General features: G+C 42.5%; 1 protein-coding gene and 1 long non-coding RNA gene across 3 annotated transcripts; one reads left to right on the top strand and one right to left on the bottom strand.

Annotated features, from left to right (window-relative positions):
* Positions 1 to 5,568: 5,568 nt before the first annotated feature.
* Positions 5,569 to 7,517, bottom strand: LOC115555751 (uncharacterized). The gene is made up of 2 exons (XR_003978905.1): positions 7,424 to 7,517; positions 5,569 to 7,186 (listed from the first exon to the last, which is right to left on the bottom strand). It is a non-coding gene; the product is annotated as an uncharacterized LOC115555751 (long non-coding RNA).
* Positions 7,484 to 11,025, top strand: lim2.2 (lens intrinsic membrane protein 2.2). Of its 2 annotated transcripts, none has more exons than XM_030372769.1 (5): positions 7,484 to 7,571; positions 8,940 to 9,158; positions 9,686 to 9,826; positions 10,305 to 10,439; positions 10,842 to 11,025. In XM_030372769.1, the coding sequence occupies exons 2-5, from the start codon at positions 8,981 to 8,983 to the stop codon at positions 10,910 to 10,912; spliced, it is 525 nt and encodes a 174-aa protein (XP_030228629.1). In that variant the 5' UTR covers positions 7,484 to 7,571; positions 8,940 to 8,980; the 3' UTR covers positions 10,913 to 11,025. The 2 variants fall into 2 exon arrangements, with proteins under 2 accessions (XP_030228629.1, XP_030228628.1); XM_030372768.1 differs by having other exon boundaries at positions 7,486 to 7,576.
* Positions 11,026 to 11,609: the final 584 nt, after the last annotated feature.

The following is an 11,609-nucleotide window of genomic DNA, read 5'->3' as shown; positions in this document are numbered from 1 at the left end:
AAGTTGTTTACACTTGAATTACTTTGTTCAATGAACATAATGTAAGGCACTGCATCCTAAATGGACGCTTTTGTTTTAATGTAACGAAACGTAGTAGAATCATACTATCCCATTCGATTTTTAATTCAAACTGTATTCTAACTCATTTGATATTTTGTCTGTTTTAATTGTTTCAATTTCCCCAGCTCTGTACATTTAGATTCACCAATGTAATCATCGGATTCATCCATTGTTAAACACAAAGCAGCTAAAAGCATTCCTAATCATTGCCACGCCTTTCAACAACATAAGCAATTAGTAACGACAAAGCAAATGCAATGGCCGGTTTCTATTACGGGCAAAATAAAAAAGTGGATCCAGTATTTGAGCAGACTGCCGCTCTAGGTCATTGACATACAAGTCCACAGGCCCCTTTTCCATCCACCTATAGTTGAAAGTGCTCCCCTATTTATCAGTTTTAGTGGAAAGATGTGAAACCTGTTTGTATTCATACAAAGCCCTGTAGTGGAGGGGTAGCTAGATGACATCCTCTGAAGCCACCAATGGAACCAAATCAGTTCCTTCTACCAGACCAGAACGGTCTGGTCAGACTATGGAACGCTCTCCCTGACAACCTGTACTGAAGTACTGTACTGTACTGAAGGCCCCACAGAATACAACCTTAAGACTTATTTTTTTTTTTTTAAAAAGCCTTTTGCTAATTTCTCTTTTACTGTATACGTATATGTTTTAACAACCCTTTTATCTCTCTTAAACTCTAGCACTTTGAGATTTTCAAATGTAAAGTGCTCTACAAATAAAATGAATCATTATTCAACCCGGTATCACGCGATTGCGTGCTCCTGCGCACGAACGTTCATCTATTGAAGCGTGTTCCAGAGCACGATAGTCCGACTTTTTGCGTGTTACACAGAACGAAATGTAAACCAATGCATTCTGAATGGGAGTGTTCTAAGACAATTAACGTGCTCCACAAAACGGTGCGAGAGAAAGAGAGAGAGGGAGGGACAGAGAGAGAGAGAGAGAGGCTTCAGAAAGGGTGTGCGCAGATAGTACAGTGCACCCTAGTTATGTTTATGCCAAAACCACAAATGCTATATATATATATATATATATATTGCCTAATTATATATATTGCCTATATATATGTATAGGCTATAATTATATTATTTAGCGTGTAATGAGACAATCTATAGCCAAATTGTCGAAGATGCCCGAGAATCTTCGGGGATATCAGCATGGGAAATCGGCGAATCAGACCCATGAACTTATAAAGAAAGGCGTCATCTCAAGCGGGAGAGAACGTTTGCGGTGCTGGTTTGTGTCAGGTAAGTACAGGGCTCTCATGTCTTATGCATTCGGCGTGAGACACACGCAATTCAACCCATGCACACGCTCGAACCTGTGCCGTGTTCCAATACCCGTACTGTCCGTACTTACTAGCCAAAATTTGAGTATGCAGCACGTTCCAATTCAGATCCGGCGAAAAGTATACTTCTTTTCAATTATACTATAATGGTCAATTAGGAGGCCGAAGCCCTAAAGGAAGTGATGCAATAGGTGACTGAGGGTCAACTTTTGAGAACCCCTTTTATCAAAGGGGGTCTCAAAGGACTCATACGCTTCAACAGCGGCTGCAGCAGAAGTGTTGAGACGAAAGATGATATCAAGACATTTATAGAATATTCCCATTCACATGATTCTTCGCACGACCTGCAGGTTGAGAGACTGAAATAACCCCCAAAATGATTAATATTGTAAAAGCAGCCAAGTCCCACAAATTGCTTGAACTATTTATTTCATTCGATTGTTTCGTTGATATGCATTATTGAAAAGTTAAGCATATGGATTTAATGCAATAACCACAAACAGTTCAAAATGGTACCATGAAATGTCTTGTTTATTGAATTAACCAGTTCATTTCTCTTTTGTGAAAGTCACCAAAAGTCGAATAAAGTTAAACGCAAGGTCACAGGCTAACAGTGGAGCCGTGTTGGGAACCAGCAGCCAAGACCTTCCATGGAAACTTTCTACCCATGTTAAATATTTAGTTGGCAGTTCCTTTTCTGCCCATTTTTTAAACTTGTGGAAGCACTTCGCAGTACTGGGAGACACCATTTCTAACGGCAATGGAGCTAGATTCTAAAAATATCAAAAGATGCCCAAAGCAAATACCTTTAACCCATAGTTGTGTTTTATCAAATTAAAAAATTTCAGAGTTTCATTGACCACAAATTGAGCAGAAATATTTTGCATACAAATCTTTAAATAGTTTAGCCACATTAAGAAAAATACATTTGTTAATTTTTTTTATTAGTGAAGCCACAAGTTTTGCACATTATCCAAACAGAATACCTGAAATGTTGATATTTCAGCCCTTTCGGGTTAAAACAAGAGAAAAGGACAACCTAACAAGAGTGAAAAGTTTGGGTTAGGTGACCTATAGTTCAAAGATGTCCCTGGTCAGGTAGACTGAATAAAAGTGTATTCCCAATTGCTCCAGGACATTCGTGTAATTTACTTGTGAGCTCTCCCTCAAGCCTAGAGAGACATCAGTGTTGAACCACCAACTGAAAGAGGGTATTTGCCATTAGTATGAGTGACAACATTTCATGGCTATTCATTTAGTTCATTATATTTAGCCGATTTGAATAGACTTTTCTAGCAAGAAACCCAGTCAGTCATGTTAATTATTCTGTTGTTACAAATGAAGACTAATACTTTCCACATATTGCGATCCAAGTTACTGGCTGCAGTCTTGGATTTTATAGTTCTATATGAATAGAGTCAATTTACTCTATTAATCATGCTTCAGAAGAATTAACCTTTCTTGGATGGCAGATCTACCACAAGCCTCCATTGCCACAACCTCCAGATGGCTTACGACCTAGGGCAACTCCTCGACTACTGCAAGCCAACATATTGGCTCTTGCACACCAGACACGCATTTTGCTTTATTTTAGGTTTTCAAGCATCTTAAAATACCCAAATCATCGCTCCAATACACAAGTCAGCTAATGGCCTACAAGGAAATGCTGAAGCTAGTGTTGGCGATAGAAATGGACAAGCTTGCGTGTACAAATATTCAACTAGAATTGCAAGGTTCACAGCCCAGGTGCATAAGTGGTCACAACCGTTGGATTGTAAGCAAGAGTAAAAAAAAAAAACTTCCCACAAACTAGTCAACATGGTAAATTGAAAGACTGTACAAAACGACCCTGGAATAGTCAAATGCAGCTTTACTGCGGATGAATTAAGACAAATTGCATAAACATCCAATGGTAAACAGTATACAAATGCAATCAAGGTTGCACTCACACTAGGCCATCTGGCCGTGACCGTCGCAACTGTGGCCTGGCCACGGTAGGCTCTTGTACATACGCATCACGTCGCTAGCATCCAAACAATTCTACCAAACCTTAACCAACTAGTGAAAAATGGAACAAAACTTTAGCACACACCCAGTGACTAATCACCTTGTCCAGGGGTGTTCCAACGTGGTTTACCAGAGGGCCTTGTGGACTTAAAGTAAGCCACACATTTGACAGAGACAGCACGGAATGACGTTAAACTAAGCTAATCTACAGGTTACTAGTGCTAGTGCAATTACATGAGCATTTTGCACAATATTTGTACTCCAATGCTACGTAAAGCAGGCTTCTTCAGAAACCCGTAGCCTGCTACATTGAAGGGCAACTGTAACAAATTCTGACCAAGACCGAAAGATGGCTCTGGAAGCCACTACGGCCCACGCAGCAGATTACTGCATGGACCGTGGTGGCTTCCAGATCAACCCTTCGGTGGACCATTCATACACATGTATTCCGAGGATGTTTTGAAGACACTGGAGTCCCATGGCACTAGATTCCTTTGAAGACTAAGTTGGTATGGGGGGGCCCAAAGGGGGCCCCCCCATAGATCTTGTCAGTCAGTCATCTAACACCTGTTAAGAAAAACACACACACACCCCACAAGATACAAATCAGCAAAGCTAGGTTAACAAACAGCGGCAACATGCATGTCAAGGTGCAAAGATCAGGGTTACTGATGGCTTGTGTCCGAGGAGACAGCCCAAAAACGTCAACATTTAATAAAGGAAGATAACTTTTACTCACTGCGGTGGTCTGTTTCGAAGTGCCATGCTGGTAGCAATATTGGTCTGGGCTGCTCAGTCAAATGCCCACAAAAACAAACACGCAACAACGCATGCTTCCAGTTTGTATAAAGTGACAATAGTGATCTGCTATCTAGATCGAAAACGTTCAACACTCCCTAAACTCAACCTCGATTGACACAGGCCGATGCAAAGTAAACCAAACCCATTGTGTTCACCTTTAATAAAGGGGTGCGTGACAGGTGATCTCAATAAGAGCTAATCAGAAAGAACACACTGTGATCGGCCATGAGTGAGACGTTCAAAACGAGAACGAGGATTTAACACCAGACGGAATTGTTACCATTCAAATTCAAATTTCTTTAATATTGGATAGGTTATGATATCAATGATTTGGGCTTTGAGTAGGCCTATATTTCTTAAATATATTTCTTAAATTTTTTCACCCCTTCACCTTTTGATATGAAATCTATAATCTCAGCTTCTCTATAATTTGCCCAACACATATTTTATTCTTATTCTTTATTTTGCCATTCATATTGAATCTTTACTGTGTTTTATTGTACAACACAATCATCGAATAATTATTGATAATACTCTCCCATTGTGTTGATATCCATCTCCTTGGCTGCATTAAGACGAGGCTCGGGTCAGAGCAAAGATCGGGATCCACACATGATAAGGGATAAAGTTATTTATTAGAATAAAGTAAGTATCATGAAATCTGTAAAGGGATTAGTGTAGCGTATGGAAGATTAGAAAATGTGCGATTATATGGTTTGGACAGAAAACCAGTACCAAAATCACAAGGACCGACCAAGCCAGAACGGAGGAAACTTAACCCAGACAGACAAAACAAATACTGGGAACAACAAACCATCTTTACCATGTTGGAAATACCCAAACAAAATGCAACAAACCAAACCTGACCAGCAAACCAACATATGTGACCAACCAACTGAACTACTGACCAAACACACAATTCTTTCGACTAGCCTATGTATATGGGCAGTGGAAAGTGTGCTGTGGGGATGTTGAATAGTGTTAACATAAAACAAAACATGGAACCAATCCAAAAGGTCCAAAACCTTAAGGAACCACCCTAAACAGAACCCAAGCCCACCTGCCTCTGTGGAAAGAGAGAGAGACTGGCTAAAGCCTGCGTGGCAGACCTGCACAGGTGCACCTCATCAGCTGACAAGCCTCTCAGCCCCGCCCACTGGCTACCTGTAGCAGGTAGGCAAACACAGAGGACCCAGCAGACGAAGGAGAGAGAGAGCAGTCACAGCTGTCACATCTGTTGCCTGAAGATTCTTTGTTTGTCTCCAACAAAACCTTCCAAACAGATGAATCATTGGCTCATCCCAGAAGTGTCAAATTACTTTTGTGTGTCAAAACGGGCAGCGTGGTCGTGGACTCCTGAGAAATACTATGGTTGTTTTGTATGTAGAATAAAATGCCATTGTACATTTAAAAAAAAAAGGGAAGACTTTCACAATGCAGGATTCTGGGAATGCAGTGATGGAATCCCGATAACACCTGTTCCCTAATAAATGGGCTCAAGATTCTGAGTCTGCCCGCAAGAGGTTGTGTGTGTGTGTGTGTGTGTGTGTGTGTGTGTGTGTGTGTGTGTGTGTGTGTGTGTGTGTGTGTGTGTGTGTGTGTATGTGTGTGTGTGTGGGTTGCAACTGATGAGGAAACAATATAAGGATCTAAAGAATGCATTAAATAGTGTAAAATTAATGCATACATGAATTGTGGCGAAATGATTCCAAAAGTACTGCCTTATAGTATGTAATTTAATCAAATGATTTGCTTTCTAATTTTCTTCTTCGATCTCTTTATATCGTAGCACTTAAAAGCAGTTGCTTTGCTTATGTTTTGAAGTTGTTTGCACTTGAATTACTTGGTTGAATGAACATAATGTAAGGCACTGCATCCTAAATGGACGCTTTTGTTTTAATGTAACGAAACGTAGTAGAATCATACTGTCCCATTCGATTTTTAATTCAAACTGTATTCTAACTCATTTGATATTTTGTCTGTTTTAATTGTTTCAATTTCCCCAGCTCTGTACATTTAGATTCACCAATGTAATCATCGGATTCATCCATTGTTAAACACAAAGCAGCTAAAAGCATTCCTAATCATTGCCACGCCTTTCAACAACATAAGCAATTAGTAACGACAAAGCAAATGCAATGGCCGGTTTCTATTACGGGCAAAATAAAAAAGTGGATCCAGTATTTGAGCAGACTGCCGCTCTAGGTCATTGACGTACAAGTCCACAGGCCCCTTTTCCATCCACCTATAGTTGAAAGTGCTCCCCTATTTATCAGTTTTAGTGGAAAGATGTAAAACCTGTTGTATTCATACAAAGCCCTGTGGCGGAGGGGTAGCTAGATGACATCTTCTGAAGCCACCAATGGAACCAAATCAGTTCCTTCTACCAGACCAGAACGCTCTGGTCAGACTATGGAACGCCCTCCCTGACAACCTGTACTGAAGTACTGTACTGTACTGAAGGCCCCACAGAATAGAACATCAAGACTTTTTTTTTTTTTTTAAAAAGCCTTTTGCTAATTTCTCTTTTACTGTATACGTATATGTTTTAACAACCCTTTTCTCTCTCTTAAACTCTAGCACTTTGAGATTTTCAAATGTAAAGTGCCCTACAAATAAAATGTATCATTATTATTATTAACGGGGTCAGTACAAGACAGGACGGCTCCGTATAGGGGTGTGGGCTGAATTGTTTGATGGACGGAGGGAATGCCTACCCTAACTACCCTCTGGGTTGACCACGGTGCAGTCAGGTATTGCCAGAACCGATGTGCATCTTTCAAGCAAAGATACAGGGAAGAAATGAGTATAGACTGCATTTAAACTTCTCTGAACTGAGGCCACACAATTTGCTCCTCACAATCACACACCTTGTCACCAGCAGCAGCCATCTCGTCGGGAGCAGTCGGGGTTAGGTGCCATGTCCAGGGACGCCTGGACACTTGGGTCTGCGGTGCCTGGGATCAAACTAGCCACCTCTCGGGGTTGCCCAACGACCTTCTCTGCCGCCTGAGCCACAGCAGAGAGATGTGGGCAAGGGTGGGTGAAAGAACACAAGGAAGACGAGGACCTGTGAGAAGACACGCTGATGATGATGAGGTGGATGATGATGATGACGAAGAGGGTTGGAAAGGAGGATGGAGGGAGATTGAGAGATGGCCAGCCCCACAGTGGGTAATTAAACAAGCCGGGATAGAGAAACAGAGAGAAACAGAGAGAGAGAGAGAGGGGGGGATGGGGATTTACCTTTATTTTTTACGCTGCCCTCGATCATTCCCGCTTTTGTTGGCCGGACAATGGGAAGCAGGAGGGACAGGGATAAAACGGATAGGCCCCCCAACGTCAAGCCACTAACCCGGGAGAGTCAGGAGAGACAGCAGCTCACCTAGCAACAGTAAGGTACCCCACATTCATTCTTCTTGTTTTAACTCAATTTGTGGCAAAACTTGTGTGATGTTTTACAATTTTCCTTGGAAAGGGGTCAGAATTCTCAGATTCCTTAAAATTAACAACTATCGTCTAGAAGTGTGACCTGGGAGAACTTTTACAGATGTAGGATGATAGAAAAGGCTGTGTAAACATATTTTAGTATTATAATAATCGTCTTTATACATTGAGGCTTGGTCCGGGTTTCACTACATTATATGTTCTTCCATCATCAAAAAGTATCCGTTCCAAAATAACTTCATGAAGTTAAGTTTGAGGTATTGGACAGCTGTCGGGGAAATTCTGTGTTGAGTTGTTATTGAACTCATCCTAAATCTAAGTCCAACACTGCAACAATGTGTTGTAGTTTTAAATAAGTGCTGATTTTTTGAAAAGTGCAAAACAGCTCATGTGCATGCATGTGCATGCGTGAGTGGCAGAGCAACAATGCTGACCGCTTTTTCTGCTGCTGGGCCTGGGGCCGGGAGCCGGGAGTGTGGGGGTCATGAAGAGACTTAGTCAGTAACAATGGATCTGTGAACTGTGCCATCAGCACTCCCTTTGACAGGAGGCCATGTTGGCCAAACTGTTTTGTTGCCTTTGTTTTGCTACTTTATTATTTTTTCGCTTTGACCGGATATATATTTAAATTCGCCGACTGCCAATATTCTACTACCACTAAGCCTGAAGGCTTTGCCATATCCATATTGACACGATTTCGACGTCAACATATAATAATATCATATATTATAAAACCATAATATACACTGAAACATTAACACCCGAGTTAACACTCACCTGTGGATGAGTGCACCCATCTAGGCCATGGCCTTGTGTTCAGTTTGTCTAGATTTAAAGAGAATGGGCCTTATTCACCATCCTAGCGGCCATCATGGTTCTAAACACGAGCTCCAGCACCGCTAGCATTCAGAACCAAGATGGCCGCCGGTTGAAAAAGGCCCACAGAGAAACCATACAAGGATCGTAGAGAAATCCTCCAGGAGCTGAAGAGATTCAATTGTAAAGATGTATAATAGCACACAAACAAATTACGACTGTTATAACATCTTGGGACAATAAGTACATAAGTCTCAAGGGTCGAGTTTTTTCATCCATCTCCTAAAAGTTTTAATGTGGTCGACATAAACAACTATAGGGTTACGGAAAAGTGTTCCGCAGACATCTTTGTATACTGTTGATAGAAATCCTATGTAATAATAATAATAGATCAAATTGATATAGCGCTTTTCCCAGTGCTCAAAGACGCTTCACAATCGCTTCATAAGCTAAATCATGAGCAGAAAAACAAAAGAATGACCTTTTGACCTCTCCTCAGTTGTTTTCCAGGAGGTCAGCGCCTGCCGAAGCTTCTCCTCGATGCTCTACACGCTGGCCGGAGGGGGCACGCTCTGCGGGGTGGTCTCCCTGGTGCTCCTCATCGTCTCCACGGTGACCGACTTCTGGATGCAGTACCGGTACTCGGGCAGCTCGGCCAATCAGGGGCTCTGGAGATTCTGCATCAATCACAAATGCCACGCCCACACCATGACAGTGGGTGAGTCGTCGCCGAACGTCTGCGTTGCTGTTGGTCGATCGATCTGTCGGTCGACCGAGCTCCGTCAACCGTGTTTAACAAATGGGATGTAGTGGGGGCTTTTGTTTGAGGGAAGGCCACATGGAACACACGCGCACATACACACACACACACGGGAAGGATAGTGATGGTTAGGGAACACACACACATACATAGAAAGGATAGTGATAAGGGTACGACACACACTCCACACACACACACACACACACACACAGGGAGGAAGGTGATAAGTGTACAACACACACACACACACACACACACACATGAAGGATAGTGAGGGTTAGACAACACACACATACATAGAAAGGATAGTGATAAGGGTACGACACACACACCACACACACACACACACACAGGAAGGAAGGTGATAAGTGTACAACACACACACACACACACACACACACGGGAAGGACAGTGATCAGCGTTGGTAGGTTTCTGTGTCTAACCGATGGTTAAGGCGTGACCTCTGTGCCTCCGCTGCGTCTCAGCCTTCTGGGACGCCACCCGGGCCTTCATGCTGCTGGCCGTGCTGAGCTGCTTCGCCGGCGTGGTCCTGGGCCTCAGCGCCTTCGCTAACGGCACCAAGAGCAGGAGGGTCCGCACAGGGGGCATCGCCCTGATCCTCTCAGGTAACACACACACACGCACAGACACACACACACACACTCTCTCTCCGTCTCACACAAAGACACACACACGGTGTCTCTCTCTCACACACAAAGACACACACACGGTGTCTCTCTCTCACAAAGAAATACACAGTGTCTTTTTCTCTCACGCACACACACACACACACGGTGTCTCCCATTCTTAGGTATAAAGGTGGAACAAAATAGAGCTCTATTGTTTCTCCAAACCGTTCCAATATATCATTTCAATAAGGACTGTGATGGGTTTGAGTTCAAAAGCAAACATTGAAACGTATTAAAAGGGGACAATGCAGCCTATCTTATCTTGAGCGATAAGTTTAGCATTGTCCCCAGGCGACATTAAACGCGAAACAAAGGAAAGGCGCGAGGCGGCTGCGTGGTTAACCTATGGCACACTTTCATGCATTGCGTGGGCTGTTTATTGAAGTGTGCGGCTGTTTGTTTCCTGACCCCACAGGGTTCCTGGCGCTGCTGGCCCTGGCTATTTACACTGGTGTGACGGTCACGTTCTTCGGCAAGAGGTTCATGGACTGGCGCTTCTCCTGGTCCTACATCACAGGCTGGGTGGCCATCATTCTGTCCTTCGCTGCAGGTGAAACAAATAGATACACGTTTCAGATTGGATACGAGAGTCACGCATGCATAACGTGTTCCATTCTGTTCATTGCAAAACTCTACATTTTCCCAAGAATTCCCTTGAGTGTTGAGATTCTTTATAAAATAAGATCTCTCATCTAAAATTGTCATCTAGGGGAACATTAACAGCTATAAGATGATGAAAAAGGGTGCATAGACATATGTATATTACAATACTTAATACTTTGATACAGTAGGTTTCGTTGCATTACGCGTTCTTCATGTGTGAGATTCACCTTCTGTTCTTTTCATTGACACAAGAAATGCAACCTCAGACTGTAAGGCCTCCGGGTCCTCCGGACTGATAGATCTCGTGGACGTGATGTTTCTAACCGTTTTTCCGGCTCCGTGTTGACAGGCGCCTTCCAGCTCTGTGCGTACCAGAAGACGGTCGGAGAACCGGCTCCACCCAACATCCAGGACACCTGAATCCTGCTCGGAGCGGCACAACTGTCGAATGAACTAGCTACTACGTCGCAAATAAAGTATCAACGGTCACAGCTTTGAAGGTTTTCTAGAATAGAATAAAGATTAGAAGGATATTGTTGTCGAGTGATTTCCTACCTTTTCCTAAATCAAATTGAATAATCGAATTGAACCAGAAGGGAAAGTTCTTTGGTTAGCATAACTGTACACACATTGCAATACTTCCCAACAAGACTGCTGAAAGAACCAGTATAGCGAGTCTGCATTTCCTCGGCTAACCGCTAAACCAGTCATCATTAATGTGAACCAACTTTACAGGAAATAATTAGCATTTCACCACAGACCATGACATCTCTAATTGCAGCGCAGATTATCTCTGGACCTACAATTAGAAATGTAATAAAACAAAATGCCAATAAACCAATAATTGGTGACCAATAAAATGGGTCACCAATTTCTCAGTAGATTCAGAGGCTAAAGTAATGCAAATTATTTTTAAAATATGAATTACAGAAGTTTGAATGAATAACAAACGTTTCCTTCTTTCACGAGAGTAGGAAACGGGTCCCGCCCTGTTGCTGCAGTGTCAACACATTTTCCAGTAGAAATTTACATTTTGTGCGAAGTATTCAAATTCTCTAGCCTGGGAACCAGACTGATCCAGCAAGCTTGTGTTTATCAAATTCTCACGTGCATCAAG

This window comes from Gadus morhua, chromosome 12 (assembly GCF_902167405.1).
Source record: "Gadus morhua chromosome 12, gadMor3.0, whole genome shotgun sequence".
NCBI classification, from domain to species: domain Eukaryota; kingdom Metazoa; phylum Chordata; class Actinopteri; order Gadiformes; family Gadidae; genus Gadus; species Gadus morhua.
This window is presented reverse-complemented; position numbering and strand designations above follow the sequence as displayed.